Source organism: Electrona antarctica (genome assembly GCF_951216825.1).
Source record: "Electrona antarctica genome assembly, chromosome: 11".
Taxonomy (NCBI): Eukaryota; Metazoa; Chordata; class Actinopteri; order Myctophiformes; family Myctophidae; genus Electrona; species Electrona antarctica.
Genome location: NC_136792.1, coordinates 16,178,113 through 16,197,473, shown reverse-complemented (window position 1 = coordinate 16,197,473; position 19,361 = coordinate 16,178,113). Strand labels below are relative to the sequence as shown.

Here is a 19,361-nt window from a genome sequence, read left to right as displayed (position 1 = left end):
GAGTCAGTGTGGCTGGTGCTCTGTGCTCAGCTCAGCATGTGTCGGTTCATAGTGAGGCTAGGCTTCTCGTGAAGTGGACGGCGAGGCGCAGCCTACATCAGACAGTACTGGGAGGGTGGACAACCTGGATCACATTCACCTCCACGGGATCACCGCGACTTTTTAGGCTCATTTTGATCTCAATGCTCTAGTAGCCGAATTACTAGCCCGCCGTTTTGTTTTGTTTCCCCCGCCGTGACTTAGGACGTACTCCTAAGGATGTGATGTGATGCTGTGATTGGTACAGATTTTTTTTGGACGATATTTCCATGGGGTCTGGAAGTTTTTGTTGAGTGATTTCACCGCTTATATTGACGCATCAAGCCGAACATTTGGAACATTTGAAACATACAACAACAAAAATACAACACACGTGAAACATAAAACGGTTTGATTCATGTGGACTGTGGGAGCTCAGATTGAAACGCAAGTGGATTTGACACCGACAATATGGAGATGAAGTTTGGAGTTTTTCTGGTATTGACTCTCCCATTCATCCCTATCGCCTCAGGTAAAATATGATTATAAACATGTATAATAGCCTACTGCAACTTTAGTCTTCACATAATAGACTATTTTAGCATATTAACATATTAGACCCATTTTAGCCCCTAAAAACAATTGTAGAAATATATTTCTACATTTCAATTAAAATGTTTTTCTCTTTGGAAACTCTCTCTCTCTCTCTCTCTCTCTCTCTCTCTCTCTCTCTCTCTCTCTCTCTCGCGCACACACACACACACACACACACACACACACACACACACACACACACACACACACACACACACACACACACTGATTGATTGATTGATTGAAATATTTATTATTTATTTATATTTTTTATTTTTATTTCCCCCTCACTGTATATGTTTCTTTTCCCTTTTTACCTCCTTTATGATGAATTCCTGTTCTGTTCTTTGACTATATAGTAGTGTCTATCTGTACGTCTCTAAATGTTTTGATGAATTGAACATGGTGGACCCTCTTGTAAACAAGTGTAATGCTTAATTGGGTCGTCCACTCACAGTTAACAGTCTTTGTATTGAGTTTCTGCTTGAAATGTACTGTAATTCTGCAAACTGTTAATACATATTTCAATCAATCAATCAATCAATCAATTAACAGTTTGCAGAATTACAGTACATTTCAAGCACAAACTCAATACAAAGACTGTTAACTGTGAGTGGACGACCCAATTAAGCATTACACTTGTTTACAAGAGGGTCCACCTTGTTCAATTCATCAAACACACACACACACACACACACACACACACACACACACACACACACACACACACACACACACACACACACACACACACACACACACAGGCTACCAGTTGTCAAGTTGAATGTCAAATATTTTACCCTATAATGGGGCTATGTTGGAAATTGGACAGTCAAGTAGAATACACTTTACTGTATGGCCCCTGTCCGCCTACGCCTACATGCCAGTATTATCAACACGTCTAATTGGCATTGAATCATGAATGGCATGCGCACACCTCATGGAGCAGTATATATAATATGGACACCAATGGAAACAAGCCGAGAGGCTTTCTTGGATTCATCCTTTTAGCAGACCCCCTACTGTACTTCCCCCAGGCTGTGCTTGTCGTCCATGCAAACTGTTAAAGGCTATTCAATCAATCAATCAAAACTGACATTTTTGGTTTAAATAATTTCTGTTTAATTTTGAAGGATTATAATATTTAACCATTATTTTAATAACAGCTTAAAATGCACAAGCCTTAATCCAAGCACAAATGGAAGGATATAGCCTACAGTAGTCCACATGTTCATGTTCATGTTCATGTTCATGTTCATGTTCATGTTCATGTTCATGTTCATGTTCAATGATAATGATTTCAATGTCACATATTATGCATTATGAAATTGAACATTTAAGCTATAAAAGTAGTAGTTCATTATGTTAAATATAATTCACCAAAATGTAGTTTGTACTAGTGAAGAATAAATTAACAGGATACCGTACCTTAAACTACCCTTCCAATATGGATTGTAATTTGTCAGTTGAGAAAAACAAATCTTGATTGGAACTTGAACATTTGGACTGTAGTGTAAACTATAAATGGTGCATGCTACCGTGTTTTTAATGAATGTTGTCATCTTGTGCATTCTCCATGTTTAAGGGGATTTTGATTCCCTTGATGTATCATGTACACTTTTTTTTTTCTTTAAGGTTTCTTTTTTGGGATTTTTACATTTTTTATGCCTTTATTGATAGTACAGTACAGTAGGGAGACGGATGTGGAGAGAGAGATGGGGAGTGACACGCAGCAACTTAGGCCGTCGGCTTCGGGACTCGAACCCGCGACACGCAGTCAGGCTCCATTGGAGCCTAGGGGCTCCATTTTCGTCACCGCTAAACCCCTTATCCCTAAACTTCTTTGCCTATTTTTACTATTTTGCAAAACATTTTTGAATAGTTAAAATTGTCAGTCTACAAGCTCACAACGTGTCAATGTAGATTGGCTAGTTGAACTATTCAAAAATGTTTTTCAAAATAGTAAAAAAAGGCAAAGAAGTTTAGGGATAAGGGGTTTAGCGGTGACGAAAATGGAGCCCTAGGTGGCGGTGCCCGGACCGCTATAGGCCAGCGGTTCGGGGTGTACACTTTTGAGGGGAATTAATACAATCTCACCAGTTTGCATTCTATAGAAAAATAAGATGTTCGCCTAATTACCGGTACGTTCGAGACAGTGCAGTAGCCTATGCTTTCACACTACCCCACTAGAATATGTGCTTCTGTAAATGAGTCCGTCTGAGCCATGGCCTTGGGAAAGTGTGTGTGTGTGTGTGTGTGTGTGTGTGTGTGTGTGTGTGTGTGTGTGTGTGTGTGTGTGTGTGTGTGTGTGTGTGTGTGTGTGTGTGTGTGTGTGTGTGTGTGTGTGTGTGTGTGTGTGTGTGTGTGTGTGTGTGTGTGTGTGTGTGTGTGTGTGTGTGTGTGTGTGTGTGTGCTGGGGGGGGGGGTCTTTCTAAAAAAGAAAAACTCCTCCACATGGGAGAAGGAGAATTGCCTGGCTTAGTTGAGAGTCACACAGCAAGTGCTCAGACTTGTTATTTGAGCAATTCAATCAATCACGCACACGCGCAAGCACACATACGCACACACACCCATGCACGCACGCACTTGCGTGCGCACACACACACACACACACACACACACACACACACACACACACACACACACACACACACACACACACACACACACACACACACACACACACACACACACACACACACACACACACACACACACACTCATGTCTGAATTGTGATACAAACAGGCTTATCTGAATAATTAAAATCAATTTAAACAGCAGATGTGTTGGATGTTATGCAAATCCGTGCTAAATAGCCGTAAACAATTGGTCTCTTCTCCTCCATTACTTAGTAATAAACATGGCTGTAGGGTGACTAAAGCCCCCAACGACCTAGTCCAGTGGTTCCCGAACTTTTTTGCAAGAAAATAGCCGATCTACAAGCTCATGAGCTTGTAAATCTGCTATTTCCACTACTTAATTCTTAAAAATATTTTTTCCCTTTAAAATAATAATAATAATGGAATTCTGTTGAAAAACTTGAAATAGTTTTTAACTTGTGAAAATGTATGAATTTGTGCAGATTCTTTCTTAAATCTTTTGAAATGATAATAATTAAAAACAAAATGTAGGAAACCAAAAGTAAAGGGGTGTTTATTCGCAACCCATAAAAATTGGTCTGCGTCTCTGCGACCCCCACATGGGTCCCACTACCAACCCACTGTTTGGGAAACGGTGACCAAGTCGATGACATCACCATGTCATGGCATGGCAGAGACCATATTCAAACCACGCCTGATGAACAGGCAGGGGCTTGAGTCATATCATGAAAATGTGGCTGTGTTACTTCTGGTGCAGAAGAAGATGGCGTCATCAGATTAGAGAATTAGATGAGCAAGAACGCTTGCCAAACACAGGCTCAAAGTCTTTCTTTCTCCAGCGCATATACGTACATACGTAGTACAGTAGTAAATCCAAAGGAATCTTCTCAAAGCCACAGTACTAGTAGATATTGAAAAGCTTTTTCATTATATAAATGAACTGAATTTGAAAAGAAAATAATAAATCCCACTGGACAGATACCACTCCTAAAGCCAAAGATGGTCCACACCTCATGCATGTCTAACTCAGGTGAATTAAGTATAGGGATGGAGCTCGATACCCGATAAAATCCGATAACACCCGTTATCAATAAGCTTTGGGCTTATCAAGCCTGTTATCGAGCATGGCGGCCCATGACGGTCATGTTCAAACAATCATGGCAAGAGGCGATCAAGAAATAAATGTAATCATCCATGCTGGCACAGACATGTCAGTCTAAAAGTGTATTGATACCTGCCAACCAGCGCTGCCAGGGTAAACAAACACTTTTAAGTTTAACAGTTTCTTTAATATTATTTTATTGGTAAAAAGGTCAATTGCCTGTTAGGAATGTACTGTATTTGAAGGCCCTAGTAAAAGATTGTCAAAATAATAGAAAATGCTCGATAGTGGGCTCGATAAGAACCCGGCTCGATAAGCCTGATCAATAAGGTGATCGTTATCAATAAAAATTAACGAGCTCCATCCCTAATTAAGTATGTAAGCTTAGCATCACAATCACTGGTGGACCAGACCTGATTATTGTATGATCAGGAGGCAATTTATGATGAGAAACAAGATCAGGATCGGTGCCAGATACTGTAGTTCATCTACCAGCCAACAGTTGCCAAAGGGAACTGTTGGCGGTCAACAACATGATTTGAAGCGAAGCAGGTCGCTTACCCTGTGTTTTTCATGTTTTCATGCATTAGTACACTTCTGCCCCTGGGGAGGAGGAGACTGACACTGGGTTAATATTTGTAAATATTAATTAATGAAAGTGCCCTCATTATGTAATGTCATAGCTGAGAGCTGTACACCAAATATAGCCTAAGACAACTGGGCTGTAAAGATGCAATCTTAACTCCAAGTCTCCAACCCCCCAACTCTCCATGTTAAATAAGGCAGAAATATAGGAAAAGGCCACGAGCAAATTATGTGGGTGTTTGTCTGGGTTTGTAATTAAGGCCAATGTAAGAACTTGTCTATCAGCACGACATGCGCACTAACATGACAGTTATTGCTTGCTAGCTGTGGCTTTTTCATTTTCTCCATAGTTAAATATTATGTTTTGTTTTTCAAATCGGTTATAATCATTCAAATGGATGCTATTCGTCATTCTTTCATATATAATCAAGTTATACAATAATATGCCACATAGTTATGTGATACAGTGATTGACAGGGTTATCACATTTCTTTGGAAACAGTATGATTTGTGAAAGGCAGAGGTAAATTGTTTCACTGAAAAGGTCTCAGTGTATTATTAAGCTGATAAGACAAGAAACTATCTTCCTTTTTGAAGAAGGAACAAACATCTATACTATCTATCTATAACATCTAGGTAATTAGCAAGGACCACTGTAGTCTGTAGAGCTAGAAATTGGCTCTGCTTCACAATATCATCCTTTTGTATATGCAACCTGAACCTTCGGAGACTGACATATCCTTCAGAGTGTGGTAGAGAGTAATCACTTTGTGTGAGGCGAAGACACTCATTCACGTGCTCCTCCACAGTGGGCGACAGTTCAAGGTTGCCTGCTATTAAGCCTTATGGATGATCGAGACTACTGCTCCCCTCTGCTCAATACTGAGAGCATCTATCAGACCTGTGGCAATTTTCTGAAAGATTTGAGGCATATTTTAACGATTTTTCAAAAATAGCAGACCTACAAGTTCATAGCGCGCCACTCGGTGGCGCGCTATGAGCTTGTAGATCTGCTATTTTTCAATAGCTAAATTATAACATAATGTTCAAAACACCAAAAGGGGTTCCCGCCCAAAATGGGTTAAAGAAGTACTGTAGGCATTATGTTATTAAAACTATGCGCAATGACATGTTTTTTGCTGATTGTATCATTTGTTTGGAAATTCAATACAGGAATAGCTTATACTGTACTGTAGCTTTTTAAACACATTATTTTAAAACTTCACCCAGGGTCACCCAGAATCTAGGTTTTGGACAAATCACGTCACACCATTACTTGAATATCTTCAAGGGCCTACTATGCTAAGCTATTTATTTCATTCTGTTAGAAAACAGAGTTTTGTAGAGGTTTCTGAGATCACTAGTGACATTTCAGGTTTGATTGCTTCAACTACAGCACTGCAATCTTCCTGTCATGAATCAAACATGCTCTTAAATATACATTAAAAGCATCCATACACAGGGAAGGTGTTCTTGTTATGCTCAAGGAACATAGAGATTTCAGTGAATGCACAGTGGAGTTGTCACATCGCAACCTAGAGGGGTTTAGTTTTCCTGGAAACGACAGCTTTCTTCTATCTCTCCCCATTATAAACATAAACAAAAAAAGCCTTTTGACCCATTATTTTGAGTGTGGTTTAACCTTCTGTACTGTAGGCCTATTAACCTTCATAAGCAGCCATCCAACGTTGGTATTACCGAGACATGGACACACCTTTCTTCACCCTTAACAGTTGTATACATTCCAGGTACAGTATAGCCTTTGCATGATTATATTAGAAAAGCCAGGCATTGTTTTTTGGTTATACAATTCCTTTTGAATTGGAGACTCCAAGGACTCCAGGTGAAAAGAAAATATATCTGCACACTGTTTTGAATGCTCCCAAACCAGTGAAATGTATTGCACAATGTTTTGACCTGAAGCGGTCTTGCTCAGCAGTTTGTTGTGGATGTGCATGCATTTCCCTGGACTCCAAGGATTCCAACCATTATCATTATACTGTAGTTCAGCAGAATTAGAATAGAATAGAAATCCTTTTGATTACCAAGGTACACTGATTGTACTGAATTTTGTGTTGGTGACAGTGATGCAGACAGAAATATGGACAACTTAAATAATGGACAACTTAAACTAAATAGTTTAGTACATTACAGACACATTGGCGATATTCAGACCGCGGCCATCTTGTCAGCAAGGTGCTACTGCTAATTAGGTGCAACTTCCCATTGACAGCCCATTCATCCAAACAGAAAAGTCCTATCTAATTGTATTAAAAAACCAATGCACCAATGTGCTGTACGGAAAGCTTGACTTATCCTCTTTCAATCTGTAAAGTTTTTGTTTCATAAAAATCCACGTAGACATGTTATGAGCTACTTCCTGTGAAGAAGTTCTTTGCAGGTGATTTTTTGAGTGGTGCAACGTACCACTAGCCTGGTGGAACCACTAGGTGGAGTGAATGTTGCTGGACAACATTTGCATTCTGCCAGAAGGGAGAGTCTGGGCTCTCTCGGGCAGAGACGAGACGATGCACTCCGAACCAATTCTGGTCGGAGCGATATGCGGCTGTATGCGGCCGCTAGAGGCGGGATCAACGTGAGACTTATGACATATTGAAGCTGTGCCACAGCACAAATGTAAACACAACCTAACAAGACTACAACTCGAAATTATTATGGAGATATCAAATGTTTGTCCCGCTGCTTCCGGTTCATCGTTTCTGCTAGAGAGAGCCCAGATGCAGGCAGGAGGAGGGAACTTGTGAACTCAATATTGCCGCAATCTGGCGGAGTCAGGTTAACGTACCACTCCTATACAGAGCTTTGTGTGTCTCTGTGTCCCTGGCTGTAACCCTGTGTCCGAGCACGAAAATAGCGTTTGGTTGGTTTCCATCACTACGTAACTGTTGTGCAGCCTAACACACACACATATTAACTGTATATATGATGATTTCGCATGTGATAGTACAGTACAGTACAGTAGAGGGACCCCCTGGAGACCCCCACACGGTTTCGGACGCGGGGCGGCTCGCCAGAACCAGCCCGGCCCCCTGGGAGCATTCATGTGGGTCTGGATGTTCCGGGGACCCCCCGGGGGCCCCCGAGGACCCCCACACGCTAACTGTCATTTCTCGACCATTTCGGACGCGAGGCGGCTCGCCGGAACCGGGCCGGCACCCTTGGCGGGGTCCTTGGGGTCTGGATGTTCCGGGACCCCCCAGGGACCCCCACACGCTAACTCTGTCATTTCATGACCGTTTCGGACATGGGGCGGCTCGCCGGAACCGGGCCGGCACCCTGGGGTAGGTGTTGCACACGGAGTTGCACCACTCACTTCACACAGCCACAGGTGTCATTTTTGAGTGGTGTAAACCACTCCTACAACTGGCTTTTGTGTGCAGAAAAAAATGAGCATGGTTGCTATGTTCAAAATAATTTCTGACGTAATTAAATCACACCCGGGTGAACTGGATGACCGTAGCAACCATGGTCATTTTTTCTGCACAAAAAAGGCCAGTTGTGAAATCACATCCGGGTGTGATTTCATTACGTCAGATCAGAGCTGATCAGGCTATATAATACCTTACCTTATATAATAATAATGATTTCATTACGTCAGACATTACGTCAGACCACAGCTGATCATGCTATATAAAACCTTACACCACTCAGTTCACACGGGTGTGATTTTTTTCTAAGAATTGGAGTTTGGAAGCACTCGTTTTTAATAAAGCAACCTCCTGCTTGTGCAAATTCAAAACAGGTGGTACGCAGGGCAGTTGAGTGATATCCACTGAAAAAGAAAAACCTGCACAGAATTTCTGTGTTGTCGTTGAATTAGATTTTGTCTATATTTCCATGCTGTATTGATGTGGTATAGGAGAGACAACAGCCAAACGTTTACACTCTAATTGCGTAGACTTATTGTAAATTGCAGATGTTTAACAAAAATGTAAGTCTTGAGTGTTTCATTTTACACTCTCAAGAGTTAAAGATCTACAATTTGGTTACCAACTCTTCGTTATTTAGCTAGGGACCACCTCGGACCTTCTCAAGGACCACCGGTGGTCCGCGGACTTCTGGTTGAAAACCACTGCCATAAACAAAGGTCACAAAACTAGAAAAGGGCGCTCCTCTGAGCTCAAATCCCCACTATGTGGGGTTGTATGATGCAAGGGGAAAGAGTTATTTATTTATTATTGTACAACCTTTGGTTCAAGAGTTACATTATAGGCCAAAACGTAAAGTGGCCTGTTATAGCACCACCATGGGGTTGATTAAAAAATGATCATGAGGTTGATTAAAAATCCTTAGCCTACTGGGAATGTGCATGCAAAGTTTCATGGCGATCAGTTCACCAGTGTCCAAGATTAAATCAAATCAATTCACGAAATACATAAATCTGTTTATAGCTAAAAGTGAAGTGAGGATTACTCTAGTGTTCCAGATTTAAGTAATGCACCAGCACCATGCTGCACCACATGCAGCCTACATGTATGTCATTAGGTTAGTACTGGCGTTGGTTTCTCCTCACCATACGATTAGTACTGGCGTTGGTTTCTCCTCAACATACGATTCCCATAATGGAGGATTTTTTATCTAGTCTAGATTATATACTGTAGAAAAGACTTCCGACATAATCTGCGACACGGTGACATTTGACAATATTTTTGCTGTCTGCCCATCTGTTCTTTGAAATGAGACAGAAAGCAGCATTTTCCGTCTATTTGAATTATTCATTTTCTGACCTTAGCACATTGTTAGAGACATTCACTCTTGCTCTCTAAAAGCTTAGCTGAGGCCTTCAGCTTGACATAGTGCTTCTTTCCCCTCATAGTAGAGGGGAGCAGTAGCCTAATGGATCCCCAGGGAAATGGATATGGAAGCTATTTGGATCTTGCTATCTCATTCTCTCAACTTAGATCTTTCTTCTCTCATATGTATCAGTCTCTCTGCCCATCTCATTCTTGGCTTCCCACTACGCTTCATTTCCACTGTGCAGAAATCTTGACGGGCAAAGGCTGGCTATTATAATTTCATATTGAATCCCCTGCTACAACCTCTATCTACTACTGTGGAAATAGGTTTTCGACTTTATTTCTTTACAAGGATTTTTTCTATTGCATTACATATCTTGGAAATGGTATGTAATTCGTAGTTCAAAGCTGTTAAAAAAAATACAAATTATGACATTTTTCATTTTACCTCAATTTCATTTCAGTATGTTTTACTTTGCCAGTAGTAGTAGTAGCCAAATCCACCCAATATGTTTCCATTATTTACTCCTATGTTACTAAGACATTTTGTCCCTCCGTTGACCATGTTCACACTGGTGACATTTTTCTCATCGTGTCATACGGGTGGCTCCCACGGTCCCACCTCCCACGGTCCCACCTCCCACGGTCCCACCTCCCAGGTAAAGTCATCATCATAGAGTCTATGAGGATGACTTTGACGTGGTGGCCTTTTTGCTGTTCATCTGGGTTCATCTACCGTCTATGACATAGATGGTAGATGAACCCATGGGATAAATGAATGTGAGCACAGATTATTTTGCCCTATAGTTACATACAGTAAGTAAATATTGGACTCGTACAAGCCAGATATCTTCAGAACATTCTGACAAATGAGGAGGTAATTAACTTAAATACCTGTCTCACTCTCAACAAAGTCTCGTGAGATCACTAATCACAGGACGTTCAACGAAATACTTTGCAGATCGGAAGTGTATATCATTTCATACCATTGGAATATTTTCGCAATTGATCGAGGACCTTTTATATGGTCAATGTTCTTTATTGCAGTGGGAACTGTTAAGGCAGTAAGTAACTAGAAATGCACTCCGTCGAGGTACCAACTTGCGGCCAAGTTGGCCATACATGGCCTACTTGTGCTCAAGCAGAGCGCACAAGTACTGCCTACCTCTACGAACTTACGATCAGCCCCTATATAAAATATATACCTACCTTGAAGCGTACCTTAGTTACGTCACCGTCAACAGCCAATTAGGGACCACCATTCTTACCGACATACATACATACTGTACATACATGTATACATGCATACGCTACCTTTTACCCACCCAACATTGAAACATATCTTAAAATTGCAAAGTGTGGTTGCCGCAGTCGCTTATATATGCCCCTCCCACTAATATTGCCAGCCAATTACAATGTCACCTCAACCTTGTGATCATGCGTAAGTAATTCGGAGGGGATTTATCCCCCAAAAATCATGTTTTTGCACCATAGGGTTACATTTTTGGCATTTGCGGCCCAAAGGGCAACCACACTAATTACGTCACCATCAACAGCCAATTATAACCATGCATACCACTTTTGAATTTTGATCCAGCCGACCACAGTACTTGCGTGCTCTGCTTGAGCAAGTAATGAGTCTATATACCTGTACATAGATGACCTGCAGCCAGATTGCTAATATGTGTCTCTATCTCTCCCTCCTCACAGTATCCCGGACAAGGTTTGAGGACAGCCCACCTCGTATTGTGGAGGACCCCTCAGACCTGGTTGTATCCAAAGGGGAGCCTGCAACGCTCAACTGTAAGGCAGAGGGACGTCCCATGCCTAATTTAGAGTGGTACAAGGATGGAGAACGAGTTGACACAGACAAGGATGACCCACGTTCCCATCGTATGCTTCTGCCCAGTGGCTCTCTGTTCTTCCTACGCATCGTACACGGACGGCGGAGCAAACCGGATGAGGGCATCTACACTTGTGTTGCCCGCAACTACTTGGGAGAAGCCATCAGTCGCAATGCATCCCTAGAAGTTGCCAGTAAGACATTGTCTTTTCTTGTGTGTAATCGCAATCTGTGACTAATGTATTGGTCATATTCACACTGTGGCCATTTATATTTTATTTGGGGTGGGTGGGAAATATGGTTTAGAGAGGACGTAGAATACATACGCACATCGACAGGTGGGTGCTGGGCTAAAGAGACTTCAGTTAAAAGATGGATGGAGCCTGCACACCATTATATGGTACAAAAAATACTTCGTAATTTGACGACGTTTCGATCCTGTGGATGACCTGATGAAGATCCACAGGATCGAAATGTCTTTTGTTGTACCATATATGGCAGGTGTGTCCAAAGTGTGGCCAATTTTGCGGCCCAGAGAATAATGTTATGCAGCCCACAGCTTCATACCTGAATTGTCTGAAATTCTTTATTAGGAGCAACCAACAAGGGACATTTTTTGTTTTTCATTCACCTGGGCATTTCCCAGAGTATACTATTTAATTTATTTTTTTACCTTGCACGTCTGGTTATATTTGGCAATGTAGTTGGCCCTTCTGTGTTTTAATATTTTCTAATATGGCCCCCTTTGAAAAGCTTTTGGACACACCTGATATATGGTGTGCGGCCTGGGAAATGTGGTTTCTCACCTAATATGGTAATATGGTCATTGGTTTCTCACCTACCTATGATGCGAGAGCAAAATGGCCACCATGTGAATATGGACAATGTGTGGTGATTTCTATGGCAGTGTGTGAATGTGATGAGAGATCATTCATGTGCAGTGTGCACTCACAGTATATTGTATTTAGTATGTGGCTCTTATTGCTGTTCCAATATGAGCCCTATTTTTTGTTTTTTGTTGCGCAGTCCAAGATACGTGCCACATACTGTCTTCCTTCACTCTAATTGTGCCAGTGTGGCGTGACCCTAGGCAGAACAGCAGCTATATCTGCAGGCATTGGGAAATGGATTAGTCACTGTGTTGATTAGGAAAATAATAATAACTAATAACAGATTAGTGAGGCAGAACTGTCCCTGTTTAAAAACATAAATATTATTTTCCACAAGAGTGAGAACCCACCCACCCACCCACTGGGTTGTGCTGTGAAAGTGCTCATGGCTGGCTGACCTCATCTGTTCAAAAATAGGGGCAGTCTCCTCAGTGATGCATTGAGATTTGTAAGCGGCTGCAGCCACCTCCAGTATTGCAGCTAAGAGAAGACATGAAGCATCCCTTCACTTTAATACTGCTCATCCAAAGTGTTAAATGGATTCTCCTTCATGTGCGACTGTAGACTACACCACGACTGTCACATCAGTAAACGGTGATACCCCTGCAGGCACAGAGTGACGAACCGATAACGAGAGCTTGTTATGGCCTAATCTTGATGACTATGGTTAGTTGGGGCATATGCTGACAGTATGGTGGTGGTCTTAGACCCCTAGTCCCCTCCAGTACAACCCCCCGTCGGCCCGTGTGTATAGTTGTGCTGACTGTGGGCTAATTAGTGTCCTAGTTCTGGCAGGAGAGGGAGTTCATGCTGCTAATCAGTCTTGCAGAAAGGCAGAGGGGTGGGTTCAAGTTTGTGTGTGCGTGTGTGTGTGTGTGTGTGTGTGTGTGTGTGTGTGTGTGTGTGTGTGTGTGTGTGTGTGTGTGTGTGTGTGTGTGTGTGTGTGTGTGTGTGTTCTATGAGTGTGAGTGACAACAGGTGGACAACTGCCCCATCCCCTCTGCTGACCAGTAATTAATACCATATTGCATCCGTTAGACTTTGTGTGGCTTAGACTACTGAGTAGGAAATAGCTTTGCCAACAATAGTCTTACTGTAACCAGCTTAATAGCAAGACACGATGATTACTAATAATGTATTCTGTCTGTACTGGATGGATGCATGTGTCACATTAGCATACTTAAATCTATGAGAATGAAATCTTTACAGTTTACTTACCCTTATTAAATGGATTGGTCTCATGCTGTGTAATACTGAGATGTTGACCTCTGAAACATGCCCCCCCCCCTCACACACACACACACACACACACACACACACACACACACACACACACACACACACACACACACACACACACACACACACACACACACACACACACACACACACACACACACTCACAATTATTGTAGAGGTCAGTTAATTTAGCTTCTCAAATACGTTTGAGAAATTCAATTTAGGTTGATTACAGTGTCAGCAGAGCTCCACTCACATTGAATCATTAGCGAGCATTAGGGCACAATTTAATTTCAAGTGATGTTTAGCTCCTGTGGGTCCACAGCATGTTCTTTGCATGCTCATAATTGTTGCTTTATTCTGCAGTACCTCACAAACCAATAACAGCTCAGTGGCCTTGTGGTTAGAGTGTCTGCCCTGGGTCTGGGAGGTCGGGGTTCGATCCCCTGCCGGGTCATACAAAACACTGTGGAAAATGGGACCCAGTGCCTCCCTGCTTGGCACTCAGCATCAAGGGTTCGATTGGGGTATGTCCCTGCGACATACTAGCGTCATGTCCAGGAGGTGTAGTGTGCTTGTACATCAAGCGGACTCACGCTACGATAACAGGAGATACAGTCAAGTAAGATAACAGGAGATACAGTCAAGTAAGATAACAGGAGATACAGTCAACTGTAGCCACTAGCCAGTCCAAGGATTTTTCCAAAATGTAAGCTCTTTAGACGTTTAGAATTGTGTAGGCCTATAGAGGGTACTAATTAATTATTATGAGTACACATCAAGTGCACTCACACAGAGGGTAACAGTATAATCCATGGAGCAGTGCCCTGTAGCTAATCAGTAGGTGTAGCTAATCAGTGCTGCGGTGTAAAGCAATACAAATATATTGACTGGATTACAATAAAGTAAAATAATATTCAGAGAGAGAGGAAAGGGCATAATAATTCAAGTCAAGGCACTCAAGGTAGATTTGCAATTAAAAGGCCTTTATTTTACATCTGGGCTACAAACATTTAAAAAACACCAAAAGTAAAATAATAGCTTAAAATGCTTTGGAGACAATGTTTTACTTTCTCTTGATCATGGATTAGGAATTCACTAATGACCGCTATAGATTGTTTATTTAATTCGATCTCTTCTTCTCTACTGTTGACTCTTACTGGGGAACACAGAACATTCTGAAGATCTTCTGCAGACAATAACAATAAGCATCAGGATGCTGCATGTGTCTAGTTGTATTTCATAATTGAAACAACCCTTTGGAAAGACAAGGCACTGAGAAAAATGTCCCTGTAGTCCCCCTTCAGACCCCCTTCAGACCCCACAATCAGACAATGACACTGGATTAAAGCCATTTCTCTCTTTTGCGAGCAAAGCCTTCATTAGCTGTGACAAGGCAGTATCACATCAATGGGATTAGAACAGCTCCCTAATGGGTTTACTCTTACTGCTCCAGGAAGACAAAGGAACAATAGATGCCCCGCCGCAGGTTCACCTTGAGTTCTCAGAATGTATACTTCTAATGTCCCGGCCATGCTCTCAGCCATGTGCACACACAATGTCTGTGACCCTTCAATTTCTCCGACTAACCTTATCTGTCCTGATTAGCTTTCTGCTGCCTCTCACACTCGCTGTCACTTCTCAATGAGCACTGTTATGTTTTCTCTGTCCAGTTACACGCTTGTGCCCTGTCAATCATGCCTCATCAGCGGTCTGCTGTTGTTCAGTACACTCTTTGGGTGTCAGGTTTCACATGTCTTGCCCGATGAAGGTCTTCCGACTGAAACATTGTACACATTCAAATAGCTTGTAGTAGAATTGAGGACATTGTGTGGGTTGGATTCTGTTCTTTTTTCACATTGAGACTTTTATAGAAAATGCCATTGTTTCAGTGTATATATCTCTTACAACGCTCATGGACAACATGACATGGAACTGCAGTTCAGCCATGGCTGCTGACAAAAGGCAATTGTATTATTGTGATTACTCTTTCTCCCTCTGTACCCATTCTTCTAAAAACACCAACAGATGGCCTTTTCACAGTCCTAAAGCTGTGCTTTGCTTAACACTTTATGTAGATAAATGTCAACTTGAAAATGGAGCGATGAATATTCTGAGTGAGATTAAATCTTTTAATCTGTATATCCCTGTAATATTAAAGTCATGGAAATTAATGGCTGTGCTCAGAATAGTGCTGCTGTAAAACAGACAGAACCATTACAGTTGTAATGATGAAACCATCTTTGGGATTAATTTAGATTTGCCTCGCCATTATTAAAACTCACAGGAGAGGTTATGGAAATATGAGTATTAGTCCTTGTCCCCATGGAGCACTCATCAGACCTCAGCCCTGCTTTATGAACACATTTAACTGTAGCCATTTTGGCAGGCATGCAGAGCTGATGATGATTGATACAGGATACTTTAAAAGAATGGGTTTTCATTCCAAAATACTTTATCTTACATAAATAGTAACAGTAATAGTATAGCCCCAAACTGCACACAACACAGACATCTTTCTTGCTGGAGTTATGGCAAGTTGCCAGGACCAATATGACAACGGCATTGATGTAGGATCCAGCGGCCAATGCAGTGTCTACGTATATTGATTATGTCTATGGTTACAAAGTAGAAGGGAAAACAAAACACATGGCATGACTAAGATGATTTCTCACCAGTTTTGAGGCTACAGTAGACTTCGTCATGATTATGTCCCTTGTGAAGTGGCTGTTAGAGACGGCAACTCTTAGAATGGCACTGTGTATTTCTGGCAGTATTAGCATAGAAATTATGACCATATTTTCCTTAATTGCTTAAATCTGATAAAAAGTTTGCTAAAATAGCTGATATACAGTACATGTAAAACATCTATAGACTATAAGCACTCAAAACAAGTGTTATTATTATTTTAACTGCAGGGAAAACCAGGACTATTGGTAGTGAATGTTCAAAACCATGAGAATCTTTAGTTTGAGAGATATTTGTCGGGACTCAGGACACCTAGCCATGGTTTGCTGAAGTTGAACCATGACGCTCGTGAAGTACGAGCGCCATGGTTCAACTTCAGCCTGTGGTTTGGGACTGCTACATTTACAGAGCAAACGTGTACACATTCGGATTTAGCAGATATCCAAAAGTGAAGGTCTGTTAACGAGCTAAACTAAATGCTTGTTTCATGCCGCAACTTGGATTTTCTTGGCCGCTCCTAAATGAAATTTAGTTTAGCTCGTTAACAGACCTTCATTTTTTGGATACAATCTGCAGAAAAGGGTAAGCAGCGTAAGTTGTGGAAACCATGCGCCGTTTCTGAAACGCAATGGGGGGGCTTGGATTCGTGACCTCATCTCGGAGCTACAGAATGACTAAACACCACCTGACTATACCTTTGTTTAGCATGAGGGAGTATAGGCTGGAGTGCGTCACGTATACACCACAGTGAGTCACACTGCTTATAAGAGTTTTGCTGCTGGTATTGCGCAGTGTTTGGTATAGTGATCTGAACCATAACTCTGCTCTGTGTCACGTGTTTCAACCCTCAAATGTCCCACTTTCTGCAAGACCTGGGAGCCCTGGGAGACTGGGACTTTGGAATTCAGCATTAAAGATGCGTGTGTGTGTGTGTGTGTGTGTGTGTGTGTGTGTGTGTGTGTGTGTGTGTGTGTGTGTGTGTGTGTGTGTGTGTGTGTGTGTGTGTGTGTGTGTGTGTGTGTGTGTGTGTGTGTGTGTGTGTGTGTGACTATGTGTGAGACTGTGTGTGTGTGTGTGTGTGTGTGTGCGTGTGTGTGTGTGTGTGACTATGTGTGTGTGTGTGTGTGTGTGTGTGTGTGTGTGTGTGTGTGTGTGTGTGTGTGTGTGACTATGTGTGAGACTGTGTGTGTGTGTGTGTGTGTGTGTGTGTGTGTGTGTGTGTGTGTGTGTGTGTGTGTGTGTGTGTGTGTGTGTGTGTGTGTGTGTGTGTGTGTGTGTGTCTGTGACTGTGACTGTGTGCGCGCAATTTGCACGCAATTTGTTTCTGTGGTTCTTAATCTTGATGGCAGGTTCAGGGATTAGTTCGCTGTGCCCATAACTTCACTCCAGTCACTATGAGCAAGAAATAAAGGTCTTGGTGTGCTCATCTCACCAGGCCTCGCAGACAGAGGTCTAAAAATAATACAGCTCTTTCAATTAGCTCCTCTCTGGCTCTTTGAAATGAGCAGCGAAGTGGACAGGGTCAGGGTATCCGGCGAGATTTAAGGGAGGACTGTCCCACCTCCTGACTCTGAGAGTGTAAAAACTGACCAGTAATTCACTCTTCATAATTTATACTTTGTGGTACAATGTGTTGCTTGCTGGCAATATCTGATTTTTGAGTGGTGTAAACCACTACTACAACTGGCTTTGTTAGTTTACGTGTCTGTCTGTTTGTCTGTCTGTCTATTCGTACCAAAAAATGAGCATGGTTGCTATGGTCACCCAGTTCACACGGGTGTGATTTCATTACGTCAGACATTACGTCAGACCACAGCTGATCAGTCTATATATGACCTTACACCACTACATACTGTAAAGTGTAAATTGCAACAATTGTGGTGCAATAGATTATAAATTAAGCTTCAGAGTTCAGACACCTTTCCAGGGGCCCCTTTTATTGATGTCCTTTGTTGTGATGTTTGAGGGTGATTGTGAGTGGGGGTGTTGTCGGTTGAGGGGTGCTGTTTTTTGATAGATGGACAGATGTCCAGGGAGTAACTCTCTGTGAGCCTTTTCCTCAAACAAAACCTCTCTGCCCCGCAGGGACTACTAAATTCTACTTCATACCCATTTCTTATATGTGGACATTTTAAAAGTAATTTAAATATGATGTTGTTTTAAGAAATGCACAAGTGGTAACATTTTCTCAGTAAACTATAAATAGGTTAGATCTTAGACTTCTTAGGCTAGGGCTGGCAGTGGCTCAGGGGTAGAGTGGTCAGTAGAGCATCCAGATGGGAACCATGAGGTTTCCAGTTCGATCCCAGGCTCCCCCAGAGTTATATAAGTGTGGAAGTGTCGAATCTGTATCTGTGTGGCTGACTTGAGCCACCTAAGTCCTATACTTTGTTGTACAATAACAAAAATAGCTGATCTACAAACTCACAACGTGATGCGCTGTAAGCTATCTGCTGGTTAGGGTGTTTTTATAAAAAAAAGAAGTGGGCACCGGCATCAGACGGCACGTCCTATGGTTAGGGTGCTGCTAGACCCTATGGTTACTGGTGCTGCTAGACCCTATGGTGCTGCTAGACCCTATGGTTACTGGTTACTGGTGCTGCTAGACCCTATGGTGCTGCTAGACCCTATGGTTACTGGTGCTGCTAGACCCTATGGTTACTGGTGCTGCTAGATCCTATGGTTACTGGTGCTGCTAGACCCTATGGTTACTGGTACTGCTAGACCCTATGGTTACTGGTGCTGCTAGACCCTATGGTTACTGGTGCTGCTAGATCCTATGGTGCTGCTAGACCCTATGGTGCTGCTAGACCCTATGGTTACTGGTGCTGCTAGACCCTATGGTGCTGCTAGACCCTATGGTTACTGGTGCTGCTAGATCCTATGGTTAGGGTGCTGCTAGATCCTATGGTTACTGGTGCTGCTAGACCCTATGGTTACTGGTGCTGCTAGACCCTATGGTGCTGCTAGACCCTATGGTGCTGCTAGACCCTATGGTTACTGGTGCTGCTAGATCCTATGGTTAGGGTGCTGCTAGACCCTAT

At 42.2% G+C, this 19,361-nt stretch overlaps 1 protein-coding gene across 1 annotated transcript in view; it reads left to right on the top strand.

Annotated features, from left to right (window-relative positions):
• Nucleotides 1-19,361, top strand: part of LOC306932017 (roundabout homolog 2) — a gene marked incomplete at its 5' end in the record, with an annotated part of 79,356 nt that overhangs the window by 10,743 nt on the left and 49,252 nt on the right. Inside the window, 2 exons of the mRNA XM_079513722.1 lie at nucleotides 10,199-10,316; nucleotides 11,368-11,694. Coding sequence (XP_079369848.1) covers nucleotides 10,199-10,316; nucleotides 11,368-11,694 — 445 coding nt within the window. The remainder of the gene's footprint in view (nucleotides 1-10,198; nucleotides 10,317-11,367; nucleotides 11,695-19,361) is intronic.